Source organism: Myotis lucifugus, unplaced genomic scaffold, assembly GCF_000147115.1.
Source record: "Myotis lucifugus unplaced genomic scaffold, Myoluc2.0 scaffold_77, whole genome shotgun sequence".
Classification (NCBI taxonomy): Eukaryota; Metazoa; Chordata; class Mammalia; order Chiroptera; family Vespertilionidae; genus Myotis; species Myotis lucifugus.
Genome location: NW_005871125.1, coordinates 4,342,759 through 4,364,841, shown reverse-complemented (window position 1 = coordinate 4,364,841; position 22,083 = coordinate 4,342,759). Strand labels below are relative to the sequence as shown.

General features: G+C 42.5%; 1 protein-coding gene across 1 annotated transcript in view; it reads left to right on the top strand.

Annotated features, from left to right (window-relative positions):
* Positions 1 to 7,787, top strand: part of NKAIN3 (sodium/potassium transporting ATPase interacting 3) — a 193,458-nt gene extending 185,671 nt beyond the window's left edge. Inside the window, exon 8 of the mRNA XM_023755501.1 lies at positions 7,576 to 7,787. Within this exon, the coding sequence (XP_023611269.1) occupies positions 7,576 to 7,629 (54 nt within the window). The 3' untranslated portion in view covers positions 7,630 to 7,787. The remainder of the gene's footprint in view (positions 1 to 7,575) is intronic.
* The last annotated feature ends 14,296 nt before the right edge of the window (positions 7,788 to 22,083 follow it).

Sequence of the window (22,083 nt, the reverse complement as noted above, 5' to 3'; positions counted from 1 at the left end):
TGGAAAAATATTCACCCTACATAACATTCCAGGACTAAGCAGTCACCACCTCATTACTCATGCTACCGAGTGCTCGTAAATAATGGATTGCAAAAATTGACATTTGTGGATTTGGGGAACTTGGCCAGGATTGTGACGATAATAAAGATGACCAGTGTATTGGAAGGCAGAACAGAATTGAAACAATGCCTGGTGGTGATGAGGAGAGTCCTATATATACTTGTTATGCAGTAAGAAGGTGCTGAATGATTTATTTCATCTCCACTGTGAAAAAAAGTAACTCAGCAGAGAAACTGTAATACAAAAAAATGTTGGTCAGATGTAAGAAAATCTTTTTATTAAGGAAAGTTACTTAAAACTGCAGTTGAATAATGTTGACAATGGAATCTCCTTTCATGAATGACACGTGTGCATCCATGTAGCTCAAAGAATGTTAACTGTCATGGCCCAGAGGCAAGTGACTTCCATCTATGCTCCCTAAGGTTCCTTCCATCTCTGTGAATCAAGAACACATGAAACATCCTCTTAAGATTACCTAACAGGCTTTGATCGACTCCACTACCTCCTCAAAGAGTTTCCCCAACCACCTGTTCACTGCTGAACCCTCACACCTTTGTAGCTGAATGTAGCATAAGCTACAGGCTGCAGAGAATAATGGAACAGGTCTCTGCCTTGACAGATTATGCATATTATTCTATCAGATGAATATGGAATGCCTTTCAACCATGAAGGGAGCAGGAATCTGAAAGATCAAACTAAACCTGAATTAAAATCACGGCGCATGAAGCCATTTAAAAGGTCAGTGTGTGTGCTCCCCACAGGTATGCAAATATTCCACAGTGTATCCAGTTGGCATCAATCAGCTGTTTCATTTCCTTTAATAAGACCTTTATATTGGATTCTGTTGTACCCAGTTCAGTGATGCCATATCACCACCCAGCAACAGATTGAAGAAAAAGCCAATCTTCTGTACTAAATTGTTAGAGAGGGGAATGAATGCTGGTTTGTAACTTTAAATTTGTAATCTCCATGGAGTACAAAGCCAGGTTTTATGAGGAAGCCACTTTGTTAAGGGGACCAGGAGAATCTTGAGGCACATGTGTGTGGATGGGTAACTTTCAACTCTAGGTGAGTAGGTACAGACAGTCCATGCACAGGTAATGCTGCAGACTTACACAGGAAATCTGCAGTCTCGTGTATGATTGTGTCACTGCTCGTCGTCATAAAGTGGACCTTCCAGGACCCACAGTCAGATTGTGTAGGGACACGTGTGTGGGGATGAGATGACAGAAGTGAGGCCGTTCACATATGAATTTGGTCTTTCATGCTTTGACACTCTTTACAGTAATGATATCAAGCAATCAAGGCACACTGATTAAATAAATTGGTTTAGTTCCATATATAGCTATTTATTGATTATTTATAAAGTGTGTGTGTTAGGGCCTGTGCTGGGTGCTGTAGACATAAAGATGAGTAATATTTGAGTTTTGACCGCCAGTGGCCAATGATCTAGAAGAAGAGACCTACGTAGAATAAGTAGATACAAAACAATGTCCCCCAGGCAATCTTTTGCAGAAGGGGGACTATTTACTTCTACGTAGGGAGAGAAGTCACTGAGATGGCTGCACTGACTTTGGAAAGATGAGGAGGAGTTTATGAAAAGCAGAAGAAAATGGAGGCTAATTTGCTTGGCCGTTCCGCAGAGTTTAAAGTTGGAATCTGTGACTGTCCAATCTGGCGTTTGACATAGATCTCACAGAACCTGAGCGAACCTATGAGGAAGCAGGTGTTTAAGCTGAGCAGGGATCTTGAGGGCCCCGGGCAGGGAGACCTTGAGAGCCTCAACTTCCATTGCTCTGCCTCTCAACAGTGTCTGTCTTTCTGCCTAAAGCAATAGAGATGCTTTCTGTGATTGTCCTCTGGGTCTGGCTTTGGGATATGACACACAGGTCAGGGGTAGCCTGTGCTGGGGCCCATCACCTTGCCACGGCCACCAGTGAGGGGCTGTAACTCTTGACATAACTACAACCTGGGTCTTCACCAGGATCTCCTCCACTGCTGCTACCACACACTGATGCCAGCTTCTAGGGGAGGGGTGTGGGAAGCAAGGGCTGCTCTGGTCATTAGAGCACACAGCAATGTGGTCAGTGGTGGCTTTGAAGGGAACATCTACACCAGTGATGGCGAACCTATGACACACGTGTCAGAGGTGACACGTGAACTCATTTTTTTGGTTGATTTTTTTTGTTAAATGGCATTTAAATATATAAAATAAATATCAAAAATATAAGACTTTGCCCTGACCGGTTTGGCTCAGTGGATGGAGCGTCGGCCTGCAGACTGAAGGGTCCTGGGTTCAATTCCGGTCAAGGGCATGTGCCTTGATTGCAGGCGCATCCCAGTGGGGGGTGTGCAGGAGGCAGCTGATGTTTCTCTCTCATTGATGTTTCTGACTCTCTATCCCTCTCCCTTCCTCTCTGTAAAAAATCAATAAAATATATTTAAAAAAGAAAGTGGTAGTACATATATACACTTTAAAAAAAAGACTTTGCTTTACTATGGTTGCAAATATCAAAAAATTTCTATATGTGACATGGCACCAGAGTTAAGTTAGGGTTTTTCAAAATGCTGACACGCCGAGCTCAAAAGGTTCGCCATCACTGACCTACACAGCAACTAGCGTTTAGTAGTGGTGGAGGCAATAGTAGTGGTGGAGAGGAGGGGGAGGGATCTACTAAAGCAGATTTAGCTCTCAAGATGAACAACAGCTTGGCACAAACCCATGCAGCTATGAAAGAGATGTGGACTATCAGGAAGCATCATAATGAGCAACTAAATTACTTTAAAGTTTGTCAAAATCAGCAAAATGGATAGCGACCAGGTAGTGGGAAAACTAAGTTTCATAAAGCAGTCATTCTTTCCATAGGGATAATTAGACCAAGGCAGTTTATCAACGAAAGACAGCTGTGGATTTCAGAACTGAGGTCCCCAGTAGAGGTAAAGCGATCTGGTGATGTCAGAAATTCCCACCAGGATGATGCCCCGACTGCTATGCGGAAAGATTCGATGAGAAAAAGCTCCTCCCCCCACTGTGAGCCTATCTTTTCTAGCATTTCCAAATGAGAACTTGGCTTTTCTCTGGTATCTGCACTTGTCTGATTGCCTTTGCTGGAGGCTAGTTTTTCTTCATAAAAATTGTTCTATGCTCTGTGGCTACTGCTGAGTGAGTGTCTGCCACTGTAATAAGGACTAGGAGGCAGAGGAGGCTGGCCCTCACTCCAGGCAGCTCTGCGGGCAGCGCCCACCAGGACCTTCCCTGCCGGTCCTCCGCCTCCAATAGTCCGGGCCCAGAGGAAATGGACCTCTGATGACCGGCTGCTGGATGGAGCCAGAGGTGGTCCCATCCATGGCTCCTTCCTGAGAACAGCTGTTTTGCAGCAGCAGGGTCCCTGTAAGTTGGGCCCAAGCCATTTTGCATTTACAGCATCTCGATTTAAAACCAGAAGGACAAATCAGAGGTGTGTGTGTGTGTGTGTGTGTGTGTGTGTGTAGGAGGTGGAGAGTGATGAGAATGCTGTGCTTCCAACACTACCTTCAAATCCGGTAACCGCCAGCAATGTGTTAGTAAACTTAGCTGGAGGACCTGCCGTCTATGACCTGCATCCACCCCATCACCCCATTTTTTGACCAAGCGCCTAAAGACTAATGAAGTGATAGCTCTCCGTCCTTATCCCGTTTCTGTTTGTCTCGACTGGCTTTCCCACTTCCGTATTGATCTATCCGTGCTGTCTTTCCCCCGTCACATGCAGAGTAAGGTGTCTATAATCTGCTCACGGCCAACGCTGGCTCAACTTCCCATCACTGAGCTGGAGTCCTGTGCCAGAGGGCTTCCATGGGCTCTGGAAAGGGAGGCACTTACAGAGGCATTAACGCTCCAGGGCTGTCTCAGGAGTGCAGAGCCGGAGCACTACAACTGTGATGCACTGGGCGCCCTCTTAGCGTCCCAAAGGAAAGGGGCTTCCCCGCAGGCCGCCTTACTTAGCACAAAGGGGGCTCATTGCTTTCCCTCGCTTGGGAGGCTTTCCCTTTGTCACTGGTATTAGTAACTTTTTGATCTATCATTGGAACTGACTATACCATTTTAGGGACTATGTCGGAACGCACCCGAAAGTGTACGCATTTGACCAAGTAGCAGTGAGATGGCTGTGTTTCTGTGGCTCGTGCAGTCAGTACTAGTAGTTGAGGCGCACTGTCCTTGCTGGGAAGGAATGATGTCACCGACAGTGCAGCGGCCACACCAGATGTTTTTAGATAATTGAAGAAATGTCAATATGGACTGCAGAGTAAATGATGTTAAGAAATTGTTGCCTGTTTTGATAGGTATGCTAATCAATAGGTAACAAAAGAAAAAGAAATTCTCATCAGTTGGCCAGTATTCCTCAACCTCAGCCCTATTAACTCAGGACCAGACAATTCTTTGTAGTGGGCTGCTCGGTGCATTTAGGGATATTTAACAGCATCATTGGCCTCTACCCACTAGATGCCAGTAGCATCCCACACACACACACCCAGCCAAATTGTGACAACCAATTGGCAAATGTCCCCTGGTTAAGAATCATTAAGTTGGAGAATCATAGATATGTATTGATGAATTAAGTGACATCATGTCTAGGATTTGCTTTTAAATACCCTAGCCAAAAAAAACCACACAGAAGAAAACAGTTGTGGTGGATAGATGAAACTTGATTAGCATAATTTTTATTTTAGTAGAAGCTGGATGGTGAGTACATAGGGATTCATAATACCATTCTCTCTACTTCTGTGTTTGTTTGATTTTTAAAAATCAATCTGTTACTAAAATCTAAGGTAGGATTGCCTTTCCTTTTATTAATTAATTTATTTAATAGAGATAGAACATATTTTTAATATATTTTTATTTATTTCAGAGAAGAAGGAAGAAGGAGAGAGAGTTAGAAACATCAATGATGAGAGAAAATCATTGATGGGCTGCCTCCTGCATGCCCCACACTGGGAATTGAGCCCACAACCAAGGCAGGTGGCCTGGCTTGGAATTGAACCATGACCCCTGGTTCTTAGGTCTATGCTCAACCATTGAGCCACGCCAGCTGGGCCAGCTTTCCTTTTAATACCGCCTCTCAAAGTTGCTTCACTGTCTTCTTGGAAAACTCCTTGCAGACCTATTTCCCAATGCCTGGGGTAACCCTGCAGGATTCCTACCTGCATCATAGGAACTGACTCAGTTTTCTTCCCTGCTTTGCCAATCCTTGCTGCTGAAGCCCAAAAGCAGAAAATATTAGCTATAAGCAGAGCTAACATTGAAGATAAATATAACAGATACCTAGAAGTTTCCCAGCCCCCACTAATACTATCACTAACAAAGAGAAAGACCTTCTCCTACGGCCTTATCCCCATTCTAGAAGGGATTCACCTGGTGGATGGGTGAGAAAAATTCAGGACCTTGAACCTCCCTTCTAAGTAGAGGGTTGTAGAGAATTACAAAATTTCCACCACTCTCATCTCATCTTTTTATCTTTTAGTTTAAATCCCTGTTAATGGTGGTTGCCAGAGGGGAGGGGTGTTGGGGAACTGGGTGAAGGGGGGATAGGTGAAAAAGGTGAAGGGTTTAAGAAATACAAATTGATTGTTACAGAATAGTCATGGAGATGTAAAGTACAGCATAGGGAATACCATTAATAATATTGTAATAACTATGTATGGTGCTGGGTGGTACTAGATTTATCGGGATGATCACTTAGTAAGTTATATAATGTTCAATCAGTGGATATACACCTGAAACATAATATTGTATGTCAACTGTAATTTAAAAATAAAAATTTTTTAATTAGGTGCAGATTAACAGCAAATTTACAAAAAGTAAAAAAATAATAATAATCCCTGTTTAACTACAGTGAAGTAAAAGGGGTAAACATTGGGCTTTGTCTGCCGGAATGTAGAGAAATAGAAGTGAGGAGAGGTGGGAAGAAGACAGGAGAGAACAGAAGAACTCCAGCTCCTGAGATGTGCAGGAGGGTACAGAATTTACAGGGAGTGAAACTGGAAAGCTGGAAATTTTCTCAGCTATTTCAATTTATGACTAACAAGTCCATTCCACACCATAGAGAGAGTCGTTGAACTGAGTTAATGGAAGACAGTTGCTAGGCAGGGGTATAACATAAGTGTAAAACACATTCTCTGCTGGTGTGAGGCTCATCATGTAGTGGGAAGGAGAAAACTTACAAACCTGAGTGAACCAATCAGAGCAAAATTAATTGTGAACGGAATGCCATTAGCTCCACATGGGGTGCAGCTGCTACATAGGAGTTGCTATTAGCAGATGAGAAAGCAAAGCAGCTGAGATCGAAGCTGAAGTCTTCACAGAGAAGAAATTTCAACTGAGCCTCAAAGATGAATAGGATTTAGATCAGCTAAGACTTTTCTCCTGAGAGAAAAAACAAGAGCAAAAGTACTCAATAAATATTTAAGTGCCAGCTATGTGGCAGACAGTGTTGAGGTTAATATTGTGTGAAGGTGCATAAGCCAAAACCCTCACCTAGTATGAAATCAGGAGTATGCACAGAATCTTTGTCAAATGTGTGGAGACCAGAATGATGGGAAATGACAGTGTGTACTCCAGAGAAACAGAACCGATAGCATGTGTATCTAGATCTAGATATAAATGTCTAGGTCTGTGTCTAGAGAGACAGGAAGGGAAGGAAGGGAGGAAGGCAGATAGACAGATGGATGGATAGATAGACAGAAAGAGATTTTAAGGAATTTTCTCATGTGATTGTGGAGACTGGCAAGTCTGCAATTTGCAGGGCAAGCCAGCAGACTGGAGACCAGGGGAAGAGTTGCTGTTGCAGTCCTGAGTCCAAAGGCAGAATTCGGAGGCAGAAGTCCTTCTTCCTCAAGAGACTTCAGTCTTTGCCCTTAAGGCCTGCGATGGCTTGAATAAAACCCACCCACATTATGGAAGGAACCTGCTTTATTCAAAGTCTACTGATTTAGAAGCTAACCCTATCTAATAAATACCTTCACAGAGTCATCTAGACTGGTGTTTGACCAAATATCTCGGTACTGTGGCCTAGCCAAGTTGACACATGAAATTAACTATCACAGGATGGGGTGTATATGAGATCAATGGTTCAGTGGTATGAAAGTCAGATGAGGACGATTCTTGAGAAACCAACAGGATGCTGTAGGAAGTCCAGGCTAGGGCTGTATCTAGTAGATTGGAGACAATACCACCCTGTCATCTTTACCCCACAGCAACCAAAGGCCATCCCTTTCCATCACTCCTCAGTTGCTATGTGGTTGGCACGTCTAGCCCAGGAAATCAGTCCTGCAGTCTGGTGTTCATATCTGTGTGTCTTGCTCTAATCTGAGAAGCAAGAAGCTCAGGTTTTTCCCTTCCTTGTTGCTACAGCCTTATACACAGGCTGTGCAAGGCACGCCCACAAGCTATTTTGCCTTTTGAAAAGCCTGAATGATTAGGAAGGAAATCTAGCTTTCAGTTTTGAAGTTCTTTAAAGCCATACCTATTCTCTATTTCAGGTCGAAATAAGTAATGGCATCAACTCTGAAATGCAAGTGCTGAACTTGACTTAGGAAGCAAAGCGTCATTGACAGCTCCTCTCTGCATCAACATGTCTCACTTTCTCCCAGAGGATGGACTGCGCCTCCCTGCTTTCCCACAGATCACGGAGTTCTTCGGTCACAGCCTGTGTGTTATTAGCATTGTGCACTAGATGAGTTGTAGGTGCTTGGGTGGGTATTTTTTAGTCCTTTTCTTCTTATATGAATACTTGTAAGTTGTAAAAAAAAATTGGTTTTAAATTTTTTAACAGAATTTAACATGAGGCATGCAGAATGGGGAAAAAATGCTGTGAAAACCTACAGACAATTCCATGAGAAACATTGGTTTGTATTATTGAGGTGCTACGTCAGGACTGCTGATGGCTGCACTTATCCTAGACCTGATGGAGTTTGCACTAGCAGACATTACTTGGAGTTACTAGACAGGAAGTTAGATGCTCTGATAAATGGGTACAAATAGTGGACCTGGCTTTCACACTGAGTATGGATCTTCAACACCACAAGTCAAACATGGAGCTCTCCTTTGTTTTCGACTTCCCAAAGCCCAGAATAATATTATGGCAATCTAAATTTTCAGATTCTTGCGTGATATCTTGCTCTTCCTGTGTTCTGAAAAAATATATATCAGGGGGGTAGGAAAGGGTGAAATTAAAGCAAGACACCTCTCCCCTTTGGAGGGAATGTGGGTATCTATGAGGGCCATATTTTCTCCTCTTTATCCAAGTCCTGACACTGGTGTCAGACCTAAACCTACAGCTTGAGGGCATGTGGCACAAAAATCACAACCAGAAATGTTGCTCTGAAGTTATTCAAAAGGAGCATTAAAATGGTGTGGAATTGCCTTTAAGTACTTCTAAAGAAGATACTTATATTTGTGCTGCATCAACTTTTCTTTCTCCTACCCCACCCTGATTAGTATTTCCTACCCTACTGAGAAATTAGTACCAGAAACATAAATTTCCATGGGGAAGATGTCTTGAAAACACACCACAGTTTTTTCTAATCATATATTTCAATTACTAGTTCCCATGTCAAAATAAGTTTGGCTCACTTTGTATGAAAACCAACATGAGGCCTCCTATAGACCCCAAAATATGGGGTACGTGTATACTATTTAATCCAGCAGTTGTTAACTTGGCCCATGCATCTCTTACAAGTCAGTCTGTAAACCACCTAAAATTATATGCAAATGTTTTGTGTGTAGAGGTTCCTTTTTTCTTCTTCTTTGTGGAGTCCATATATTTTATGAGACTTCCTTAAGAATCAGATCTTATACATCAAAGTCCACCCTGGTTCCTACCACTTCATAACAACCATGGTGGGCTTTGTGGAAGCCTCTGGATTGTGTCCCTTCAGTCATCTAACACCTACTGAATCCCATCACTTTTCATTCTACTGAATAAACTCAAATTCAAAATGAAGAAGATCTAGCAGGGACCGGAGAGATGGTCAAATCCAAGTCATCATTGTGCAGTTGAGGAAGCTGAAGCCTAGAGGACTTTGGGGGCTTGCCCAGAGCTCTGAATATATACAGAGGAGCCAGAGCTATGGCCAAAGGAAGGAGAACTTGGAAGGCACAAGGTGAGGTGTGGGTCCCAGGTCCACCACTGTGGCCTTGGACAGTGTTGGACATCTCGGCCCTGCAGTTTTTCTCATCTATAAAGTGAAACTATAATGCCTACCTCCCAAGGGTGAGGTGAGAGTTCAGTGAAAATGTAAAAATACTCTGTAAACTGTGGAGCACTCCACAACTGAGAGGCAGTCGTTATTGTAATGTCATAACAATAAGCTGGGCCCTGTCTGGATCTCTTATTACTCCCCCAAGTGCAAAGCCCATAGAACCACCAAACTCCTCTACGTTTTCTAAAAAGTAGCCTGAAAAAATCGCCCATGTTTAAGTGATTAGTAATAACGCAGACTACAAATTGCATGTATTCATTAAAGAATAACTTTGATATTAACATTCCAAGACTAATATATGGAGAAAGCTAATAGATGATCAAAATCATAGAAAATCAGTCAAAGGAATAAAATTAATTTTTAAACATCTTAAACTGTCATTCTATGATGCCCCCCACTCACAAACAAAACCTAGTTAACATTTCACAAAATAGTACCATGTCGCTGTTGTTGCTGTTTTATCTCCATGCAAACTTTACATTCCTCTACGATGCACAGCAGAGACCTGTGTCTAACTGCAGGTAATTGGCTTGAGGAGGAATTCTTACATTAGCGATTCTTCTATGGAAATTCAACACAGGCAACTACTTATTATGATATGTGTTGTGTGTTTGGGTTTTTAATCTTCCTTCATTTAAATAATTAAGTTATAACTGTTCCAATTGGCAATTTCAGGACTCCATAATGATATTCTGAAGTTCCAGAACATTTGCCATTCATCAAAAACAAGTTAGATAGATCTTCCACTTCTTCTCTTGCCCACTTTTCTCCTCCACTCCTCTCCTCTTCTGTGCTACGCTTTAGAGGCCCTGATTACTTAAGAAAAAGGGAAGAAAAAAGTGTAGAACTGTGTGGTCACCATGGGCAGTCCCCGGGAACTGGGTGATTCTGACCCGGTACTATCACTTGTCACGTGCTGCTTCTTAAAGAGAGTGTTTCCAGTTTTTGCAGCTTTTGCCTCTGTTTTAGGGAATCCACTCTGCACTGTGTATCATGCAGTAGGGCTTTCAACAAAGACACAGTCAGTATATCCACTTTCTCACCAAGTCTTGGCTTCTCCACATGGAAGTGTGTGTGTGGTCAGAGGAAGAGAGAATGAACTATCTGTGCTCATTTGCCAGAACCTCTCGCAGCATCCTGAGACGGTGCAGGTCCAGGTTCAAGTGCTCTCCTCACAAGTGGTTCTGGTAAAGCTGAAGACAGGACATCCACTGCCCATGAGCCCCTAGGGCTGACTGGCGTGCAGAAGGGGAAAGTTAAAACCAATGGTGTTTGTTTTTTCTCTTAGAATGACCTTGACAGTGTCTTGTAAACCTTGGCCGACTCCACCCCAGGCTGTCTTCTATCTTGTGTCAATCACCTACCCTTTCTTAAGTGTCTCCTGCTAACACTCTGTGGAGCCACAGGCAGCTGGGATGCTCTGCAGTTTACCTTATGTCTATTTCGGCTTCCACTCATGTTTCAAAGCAGCAAAAGTTAAGCGGGGGAATTACAAGGGGCTGGGAGGTGGCTAGGGAATTCCCAGGGGACATGGGGTGCCTTACAGTCTACAGCAGAGAAATCTCAAACATCTCTTTTAGGAAAAGCTCTAAGCCAGCATGTCCCCAAGTATCTTAGCCTTCCACCTGCCATATAATACGAACGTATGTGTCCCTGAAACAAAAGCATATGCTCAACCAATTCCAAATCTGAGAGGTTGTTGGCTCACTTGTTTTGAAGATAACTTGACATCTTGCCCTAGTAAAATACTGACTTATTTCTTTTTTCCTTCAGAAAAATAAGCCCTGCTATTTCCTAAAGAAGGGGGGCAGCCAGCTTCAAGAGACTGGATCTAGCAAAATATAGCAAGGCTGCCATCTGTCTCACTTAATGGATGGGGCACTCATGATTGAGAGGAATTTGTCTTCATTAGAACCAGCTAAAATGTATGTCGCAGAGCTGAGGAAAACTGTCATGACTCTGCTACATTGGGAATCAAATAAAAACCAAAATTGCTCTTTTCAATCTTTGTAAATTAGAAAGGAATCTTGCCAAGAATGAACACATCTTCATTTCAGACCTAATTTAGAATTTATAGTATCCCGAAATATGGACTCACTATGAAATGAATATTCTGGCTAATTATTTCTTAAAGCAAACACTCGCTTATCATTCCTGAGATACTTCAGTGTATAAGCAGGAGAACTCTGACAGTTGATTAGAATTCAAATGCTCTGACTTGCCATTTTAGCCCAAGGTAGTAGCTGTTCTCAAGGGATCATTGAATTAAGTAGGAAAAATACAAATAATTGATCTCTTTAAACTTAGAAACCTTGAATATCTGTGTTGGTTTGGTGTTTTTTAATTTCCTTCTCATTAAAGTCACCTGTATCCTTTGCAGGATAGAAGGTCTGGGGAAGTGTCTACAAACCCTGTTCCCTATAAATAGGCCCACAATTTAAGGGTGTTATGCCCAAAAGTAGAACTAATGAAGGAAAGTACTGCTTGTGTAACTTCACAATCAATGTGCAATGAAGAAAGGGAGTGGATCCATTTTAAATATTAGGAGAACTCTCCAAAAACCAGAATTCTCAAAAATTTTACAATTTGTGGCTAGCCTCTCTCTTTATGTCTTTATTGTGGGCTAAGAAAAAATGCCATTTCTACTAGGTGGATAAAGCTTCTTAAATATTGATATTTGTAGAAGAAATTGGTGTCAGGTAAAAAATGAATGATCTTCCTTGGACTCTGTGAAATGAGAATTTCTACCTCATCTTTCTACCTTTCTTCTTAGAAAGAAAGAACAAATCATGACCCAAGATCCTTCTTTGTTTCCCTAATTCTGCAGGGTATGTGTTAGCTTTCCTTTTCTGAAAATTGAATTTTAAATTCAAGAACCAATCAAATGGATTACTTGGTTCTCACTGTTCTTCTACAAAAATAAATTAATTCTTCCATGTTCATAACTCTTTAATGTTTTTATTTTGGCAGCACCTTTTTTTCTGAAATGTTAAGTGTCATTATTTTCTTTTTATTCAATTCAACAAACATGGAATGGACACCAGTGCTTAGGAAGGTGATATAGAACAGATCCCTGCAAAGTGTGTGAGCCTTCCTTTCTGTTGTTAGTATTTTCTCTCAGTAAAAGTTGGACCTGTGTTTCCCTTCATCTGTTTTTCTTCAAGAACATTATATCAGTTAGAGTGGAATGAGGACTACTGATAGTCTGTTTCTCTAAAACAATATTCAATTGAAGGAAATCATAGGATTTTTTTGTAATCAGGTTTTATTGTACATTTCCCTAGGTTGTGTGTGTGTGTGTGTGTGTGTGTGTGTGTGTGTGTGTCAGAGAGACAGAGGCAGACAGAGACAGACAGACAGACAGACATAGAGAAATCTTGAAATCTTCCAGGTAAAAATATCCCATGAAGTGATTTCAATCACTGAAAAGTGTTGACTATATTCTCCTAACACCTTGGGCCTGCAAATCTGGCAGCTGTCACTGATGTCTGAGGTAAGATTGATTGACTTGTTCATGTTGTGCACACACATCTATACACATACTTCAACACTTGAATACATCCTTTCTAAACACTCACTTTATTAAAATTGTCATATGCCCATTCTTATAAACGATAAATAGTATAAGATTATTTTAGGGAATGGAAGTTAAAAGAAATAAGATGCCTAGTGCCATGTGTTATTCTCTGCTGGGTCAAACTCTGGCGTTGACAGAGACCTCGGCAATTCATTTGTTTGGTTTACAGAGGAGGAGACTAGGGCTGGTAGTTGCAGTGGCTTGTCCCATGTCCCGTTGGGTCTGCTATGCAAGCCTTCATTCCAGTCTTATTTCCTCTACATGTGTTGGTCATCAGCCAGGCCTTGGCTGTGACTGCAGTTTGATATTTTTTTTTCCATCTGGCCTCCAGGCCCTGGTCACCAAGGCTCAGGATCCGAGAAAGACACCTCCTGTTGGCTCCTCCTCTTCACTCTGCCTCCACTTGAGTCTGAGCATCAGATGGTCAGGTAGTCCTCTTCCAGTGGGCTTTTGTCATGCCTTTTTGTCTTCTCAGGGCAAATAAGAAATCCCAGACCTCAGATGACTGGTCTTTGCTTCCTTCCCAAAAGACAAAATAGCTCAGCCCTGCCTGCCTTCTCCTGTCTTTGCTCATGGTTTAAACGTCATCCGCCTGCCCACTGCAAGTCTTCTCATGATTCCTTGTCAACCAGCAGAGTGACAGTTTACTTTCAACTGCTGGATGCCAGTCTCTTCTACAGACTTTTGTCCCTGAGGGAGCAATTTTGCAAATAATTGCTGAAAGTCACTTTGTAACTGCCTCACAGAGTTTCATTTCTTTGAAACCTCTTTTATAAGAGAATTTCTCTCTTTCCCTTCTGACTTCTTAAATCTATTTTAAACCTAAAATAACAGTCATTGAATGTAGTTTACAAAATAGTTTACTTGGGTCACCTATGTAATATGAAACCAAGAGCCTAATCATTGCAATCATTGCAATTATTCTTATTACATTCGGATAAAATACAAATGGAATGTTATATGTGAAAGTCAATGAGCTTTCAGATTCCTTCATCAGAACTTGTGTTGGGCAGCCTTCTACTTGCCCTCCAGGCTTTTTATTAGTAAAAACTATCACTTTGAACCCATTTATTCAACCAATGCCTATAAATATTTATTATTAGGTTCTTCTATGGCTTTTCATTTTTGCCATCACTCTAAATAAAAAAAAATAGTTTCCTGTGCAAGACATTTTTAGGCAAAATACAATGTATAGAGCACCAAGTTCAATAACTTTAGAGAATGGAATTTTGGGCAATTCATGGGGCGTGCTTAACTTGTTTTCATAAGGCAAACATAGCTCATTAATTATGTTTTATTTATTGTTCTTAAACCACTTGTTTCGTGTGGTGACTTTTTTTAAAAAACTCAATTGATAGATCTTTGGATTTTTTAACATGGCAGAGAAAGGCCATTGATTCCAGAACTCAGATATCTAAAGTGCACCCAGAAACAGAAATCGTTTGGCCCTGTAAAGTCCTCTTCATGCTCCTAGGCCTGCAAAGGCTTTGCTCTCAAATCTTGGAACTTGAGTCACATTGGTCCCATTCATCTTTGTCAAGAGGGAGTTTGGGGGGCAGGTTGAGAAGGTGAATGTCTGATCTTGTTTTATTCTTTCCTCATTTGTTTTAGGGCCAATGGCCATCAACCCTTCTTGACTTCATTCTGCCAGAGCTTCACATTTCCATAAGTAGAAATAGGGGCTGCATGATGATTACAACTCCTTAAGAAATGGAGTTTTCATTAAAGGTTTTCTGCAAATCTGTGATGCCCTATGAAAAATGCTGGCACAGACTAGTCTTAGCATCAGTGATAACTATAATAAGACGATGTCTCATTCCCTTTAAAAGACATAGATATCCCAATTTTATCCAGTTTAACTCAAAGGGAATTTGGTGTTAACACTTCAAAATACTTTTAAGTCCTTAGGGGGAAATCTGAAGTGAAAAGTAATTTCCAAATTAGTTCCTAAAGCAAAATGCCTGCCTCAGAATAACAGAGTGATTTCTCCTCCTGCGGTAGAAATGCACAGGTAAGAACTCCCACTGAGACCTTCTGATCTGAAAACTCTAAGGAATCTCTGCCTCTGTGAGTAAAAAGACCCCCCTAAATTGTCTTCTCAGTTGTGCTTCCCTTTCAGATTTTTCTGAGGCTCCTTGTATGTGACAAGAACTCTGCTATCTGGCAACCCCATCTATTCACAGCAGAACTAAGAACCAAGACACAAAACAGGTCTCTAACTAGCCCACTGGCAGGGGGTCCATAAGTTGCTTCCCTTAGGTTCAGCCTCTGGATAGTGCACCTGTTCCCTCTATGAAAGCAAAGTCTCCCTAGCTCATGGACTACAACATCCTTCGGGACAGACGTGTGCCATGTTTTTGCCGTGACTGTGTATGAAAGGGCACATTGACCAAATGAGCCCCCTAGTGCTCAAGTCCTGAATAGCACATGCCAGAACCATAGTCATACCTATCAATCCAACCAAAGCAAGTCTGAAGGACCTCTGAGTATGCATGACAAATAGCAAATCTAAGCTCCTAACCGTCAAAAGCAACCGTGGCCACTATGTGCTTCAGCGATATCAACAGACATGCTCTAGTTACATCTGTGGTGATCTGCGAGTGGTGCCATAGGCCTGCTTTGACTGGTCGGTATTTAAATAAAACCCAGAGCACACAGGTAAGGGGACTCACTAAGGGAGCAAAAGCTGTCCCCCCACAACTATGGCGGAATCACAAAGGTTATACAACACAGTTGTTTCTTTGATATTGTTTCTAACAAACCAGATATTATTATTTATTATTATTATTGAAAGCACGCTCGCACTGTTTAAATGGAGAGAATGACTCTTAAGTCTCTTTGTTGCTGTGACCAACAGAATGGAAGTTAGTTTGCGTTCATGTTTGTAATGCCAACTCTGCCATCTGATGGAAAATACTGGAAGTAACTAAAGCATTTCATTCTACTTCTATGGCAAGGATCTGCTGGTAAGGACAGAAAGACAAGGACGTTGCACCTGTCGATTTCTACATGTTTTTAACCTCTAACGTTTTTACCAGCAGAAGTCATTAAAAATAGACTTTCAATCCAGAACAGTTTTTAGAAACTTGCCAACCAAGATATGTCTCAATGTTGACACTGCAACTTAATGTAAAAATCTTGAATGGTATTTTGTACCACTCTGAATTTCTACTGCCCCCTAACACTGTGTAGTGACTTCACTGTATATTAACTTCTTTTCTACAGATTTTAGAGCTACCAGGTGAATTAATTCAAAAAGTCTAATAGGAACCATCTTATATGATGCCAGTAGCCTGTGAAAAATGAAAATCTGTTTTCTTATACAAACTGGTAACGAGACTTGTTTTCACAATTCCTTTTTACATTTTTTGTGCATATAATACCTGTATATTGTACTCATATTCTAAAGTGACCAGAAAGTGTTATTTAATAGAGACTACATACATTTTTTATGTCGCTATGGACCCTTTGATTCTGGGTGCATTTACAATAAGTTAGCGGTATATCATCCTTTTCAATTATGAATAAAAACGCACATTGAAGTAGAAGATGACGACTGTTTTTAATGTTCTCTACAGTACAGTATGCATTCATTATAGTATACTTGGAGAGGTCATGCATCTTGAAGCTCCCTTCATTCTTCAGATTTCAAGCGGTTGCCCCTCTATTTCATGCACAAATGAAAGTGAAGTCATAGGCTACATGTCAAGAGGCAGCCCAGTGTCTTCCCACACGTTTCGGAGCATCCCTGTGGAGGGCTCAGATGCTCCACGGTGCCCCCAGCTGTTGCCTGTGTAGGTAGGCACTGTGCAGACAGCTGCTCTGGGCTGCTCTGCCAACCAATCTTTCTCATCACTGCTTCGTGTCCCTGCAGCTCACTCCAGGCACCCTCTTACCAAAGCAGGAATGTGGCCTCTCTTTATTTCCAGAGCAGAGCTGAAACAACCTTTTATAACTAACAAATTTTACTAAAGTTTGATGATAAATAAAGGGATTGCATCTTGGAAAGCTTGAAAGTGCCTCTCAGATACCAGTGGGCTTGAGGTCATTCTGAATTCACCTTCACAGGCAGTCTTAGGCAGCCTCTCCCTTCTTTTTTTTTTTAATATATTTTATTGATTTTTTACAGAGAAGAAGGGAGAGGGATAGAGAGTTAGAAACATCAATGAGAGAGAAACATCAATCAGCGGCCTCCTGCACACTCCCTACTGGGGATGTGCCCGCAACCAAGGTACATGCCCTTGACCGGAATCGAACCTGGGACCCTTGAGTCTGCAGGCCGACGCTCTATCCACTGAACCAAACTGGTTAGGGCAGCCTCTCCCTTCTTAATCTCCTGTCTTGCCCTACAACCTTACAAAGACTACAACATCACTAGGCCAGTGATTTTCACTGGTGTACCGCAAGAGTTTTTGAAACATGCAATACCTGACTATTTGGTCAGGGCCTCAGACCTCTCTTTTCCCTTAGATTGTCAATAACAAATGACAACAGCTAACACAATAGCCGTCCAGTGTGAGTGAATCAAAATCATACCTAACTTTTTTGTCAGATCGGCAAAACAGATATTTGTTGGTGTGCCGCGGAATTTTAGTAAATAGTTTACGTGCGCCCTGAGATGAAAAAGGGCGACAATCACTGCATTGGATAACAGAAAGTTTCAGCTCCATTACAATCTAATGGGACCACCATCGTATATGGCAGTGATGGCGAACCTATGACACACGTGTCAGAGGTGACACGCAAACTCATTTTTTTGGTTGATTTTTCTTTGTTAAATGGCATTTAAGTATATAAAATAAATATCAAAAATATAAGTCTTTGTTTTACTATGGTTTCAAATATCAAAAAATTTCTATATGTGACACGGCACCAGAGTTAAGTTAGGGTTTTTCAAGATGCTGACACGCCAAGCTCAAAAGTTTCGCCATCACTGGTATATGGGGTCCATCATGGACTGAAGCATCACTATGCAGTGCAGGACTGTAATGCATGCGGAAGAGAGGTACAAGCAGAGGTTGGGAGGTGGAGGTGGGAATAGTCGGATTCAAGGCCTTGTAAGTCAATTCGAGTTGAGATTGTATTCAATGGGAAACCGATGGAGGGTGTTAGGCCCTGATTGGCAGCGGGTGAGTCAATCGCCTCCAATGCTAATGTCTTTGGGTAACAAATACCGGCAACTTCTAGGAACTGCATGCATCTCTGAACACCAATATCGTCAGCAAAGAACAAGGGTCATGTACTAGCCCCCTTACTTAAGCATTTAATTTCTCCCTCCCCACTTTTGGCATCTGATCCTTTGGAATACACCTGTGCCGACGCAGAGCTGACTATGTGCTGGTTCAGCTCACTGTGACACATAATAATCCTCGGCATTAGTCAACATGTTGAAAATGGAAATTCAATCATAAAAGACATTTCTGCTTCCACATTATATAGAAATGACTTCATTAAGTGGGCTTTCAAAAAGTATTTCCCCCCAAAGCTGATGTCTCCTCAAACGGTTGTGTTAAAGGGCTCTAATGAAGACCTACATGGACTGAACCATCAGCACTAATGATGCCTGGCTCTGTCTTTGTCATTTGTGTGATGAGAAATAAAGAGACTGGAGATCTTCAGTTAATGCAATCCTTTTAGAGCTCTTTAATTGAGCAATTTCTTAAAGGACAACGTGTCCTGGGGAATAGACGCAGCTGAAGCAATTTCCTAGAGTTGCAGGCATTGTTACAGAGCAAACCTTTTCAGAGGAAAGAGGAAGGGGTGGTTGAAGAGGAGGTGCTAGTTAAGGTAACACCATATTTCACACTTCAACCACTGTTCCACTCCCCTCTCTTTTTTCTCTGACTTTCCTTCCTCACATGACTAATCTTTCTGCATTTCAGATACTTGGGGGTCCAGTTCCACCGCTCTTTAATTCTGTCTCTTTGTGTCAGTGACGTTTCTCAGAGCTTGATCTTCCATGGGCATCTATCCCATTTGATTGGCAAGTGAGAAAACACAGGTAGAGCAGATAACACAGGCCCTGATGCAAGCGTTAAGTCCCCTACAAAGGTTAGTCTGCCCTCGTTCATCCCACTGTCCCTTTTTTTGTCTACACCTGCCCATCGTGGGAAGCAGATATTTCAGGTCAACAAGTTCTTGCAGCCATGGCTTACTTTAGCTGTCACCTTGAGGTCCAAGGGCTGGAGTCCACTGGCACAGAGTTTAATGTGCACTCAGAGTACATTTTTTAATCTTTATTGTTGAGAGTATTACAGATATTCCTCCTTTATCCCCCTATTGCCCCTCCTCCACCTGGTTTCCACCCCCGCAAGCCTTCACCACCCTACTGTCTGTGTCCATAGGTAAGATCTTTGGTTAATCTCTGCCCACCCCCAAATCCCCTTCATTCTGAGAGTCGTCAGTCTGTTCCATGTTTCCATGCCTCTGATTCTATTTTATTCACCAGTTTATTTTGTTCATTAGATTTCTTGTTTGTTTATTTTGATTTCTAGATTCAATTGTTGATAGATATGTATTTATTGCCATTTTATTGTTTGTATTTTTATTTTCTTCATGAAGCTCTCATGAAGATCCTTGAGTAACTTTATAACCGTGGTTTTGAACTCTGTATCCAGTAGTTTGCTTGGTTCCATTTCTTTCATTTGTGACCTGTTTCTTTGTCTCCACATTTTGGCTGATTCCCTGTGTTTGTTTCTATGTATTGGGTAGAGCTGCTATGTCTCCTGGAATTGATAAAGTGGCCTTGTTTGGTAGGTGTGCTATAGGGACCAGTGGCTCAGCCTCCCCAGTCACCTGAGCTGGGCACTCTAGATGCGCCCCTGTGTGGGCTGTGTGCACAGTCTTGTAGTTGAGCCTTGATTGCTGTTGGCCTCTCTGGGAGGAATTGTCCTCCAGGCTAATTGGCCGTGAGGACCAGCTGTGACTATAGTGGGAGAGCTGCTGTGCAGAAAACACCCCTATGGAGCAGGACTTGCTTCAGTGGGGCTTTGGTGCTCACTGAGTCTGCCTCTTGAGTGTGTTGCTTATGGATGTGTAGCATTGTAATCTGCTATGGTCCGACAGTGTCCATGGGGTGCACTGGCTCTAGGGTCTCCAGGGAGGTGCAAAGTCAGCCACTGCCTGGGGCCACCTGGCAGGAGCTATTTGTATTGTGCTGGACAGTGGTTCTCAACCTTGGTTGCACATTAGAATCGCCTGGGAATCTTTTTAAAATCCTGATTTCATTCCAGAGGATGAGGCCCAGAAATCAGGATTTTAAAAAGATTCCCAGGTGATTCTAATGTGCAGCCAAGGTTGAGAACCACTGTGCTAGGAGATGCCCAGATTAGGCCCAGCTGTGAAGCAAGGTAGGCTCTTGCTAGTGCAGGGTCTTGGGCCTTTTATTGATAGGTTTGCGGCATACTGATGCCAGCTGCACCTTGTTTGAGAGATTTTAGCAAAGTCTGAAACCTGAGTCAGGATAGACCATTCATATGGAAAAGCTGCTGCAAACAGCTTGGGTGGGGCTATAAATTGGATGGGGCGGGGTCTGGGGGAATCACAGGGTGGAGCAAGCAGTGCGGGCCAAGTTGATGAAAACTTATATGGCTGCCAGTCAGCACTGCGACAGGCACAGCACAGGAACAAAGACCCCTGCCAACACCCCCATCTGGGAGAAAGCTTCCCCTGAGTTCCTGTCCTGATGCCGGACAATCCAGTTCCTTCCCGTATGTGTTTGCGTCCCCCAGAGCCACTGCCCAGCGCTGGAGCTCAGAGGGAGCGAGACCACGTAAGTTTCTGCTCAGAACCTTTAAGAGGGACTCCTGGGATTCCAGCAGCCTCCGTGTCACTCAGCCATAATCCCCGCTGGCTTTTACAGTCTGTAGTTACAGGGACTTCTCTTCCCAGATCTGAGACCCTGGGCTGGGAGTCTGGTGTGGGCTGGGTCCCTTGCTCCTCGTGGGAGGCCTCCACAGACACTATCTCCCTCCCAATTAAAAAAAAAATGGCACATGTAGGTGTCAGACCAGCCATTCTGTGCCTCTGCCCCTTTACCAGTCTCAACGTTCTTTCTTCTTTACTTCTCTAGTTGTAGGACTTCCATTCAGCCAGCCTTCAGGCGGTTTTGAATGATGGTTGTTCTGTATTTTAGATGTAATTTTGATGTGGTTGTGGAAGGCGGCGAGTACAGGCATTTACCTACACCACCAATTTGGTTTTTCCCCCAGAAGTACATGTTAACATGCAGAGTAAACTTCTATTTTATTTTTTATTTCAAGAGGTTTCACAAAGAATTGTCTAATCCTAGTCAAGGACAAGATTTGTATTTAAAGTTGGGGGAAACTATATAGTGACATTGAATCCTATACCTACTTACCCAGAAGCATTTAAGTAGCTGAAAATTACTGCCACCTGCCCGCAGAGACCACTGGAAGAGAACTGACATCTAGTCAACGAGGGCGTAAACGTAGGCCCTCCTGGGTTGCTCTCCTCAAGCAGAACTCGGGGGCCCAGCCCAGGCTGTGTTCTGGTTGACCTAAGGCCTTGGAAACAAGAAGTGATTTCATGGGTAGGTTGTTAGGGGCCAAGCCTGGCAATGGTGCTCATGGGATCCTCATTTTTCTCCATCCCCATGTGAAGAGTCCTCTTCAGGTACCAACTTGGGAGACTCTAGGTTTTCTTTTCACTAAGGAGGATGGCATTCTCTTTCATGGGCAATCAAAATCTGTTTTCATACAGTTTCTTCAGCTTGGCTGAAGCTCAGGAGAGTAAGCAGCAAGAGCAGGTGAATCACACATGAAGCCTACATCATTGGGGTGTTAACTAAGGCCATTGAATCTGTCCTTTGGGATCTAAATATTGAAGTAGGGTTTTGTTTTGTTTTTTAATATATTTTAATTGATTTTTTACAGAGAGGAAGGGAGAGGGAAAGAGAGTTAGAAACATCGATGAGAGAGAAGCATTGATCAGCTGCCTCCTGCACACCCCCTACTGGGGATGTGCCTGTAACCAAGGTACATGCCCTTGACTGGAATCAAACCTGGGACCCTTCAGTCCGCAGGCCAACGCTCTATCCACAGAGCCAAACCAGTCAGGGCTGAAGTAGGGTTTTGATGATACTGTCAAGTTGTTCCTAAAGTAGACTAATCCCGAATAACAATGCAGTAAACAGCACGATTGAAAACTCGGAAAAACTACTCAAGCTTTCCAATTGGTGTTTACATTAG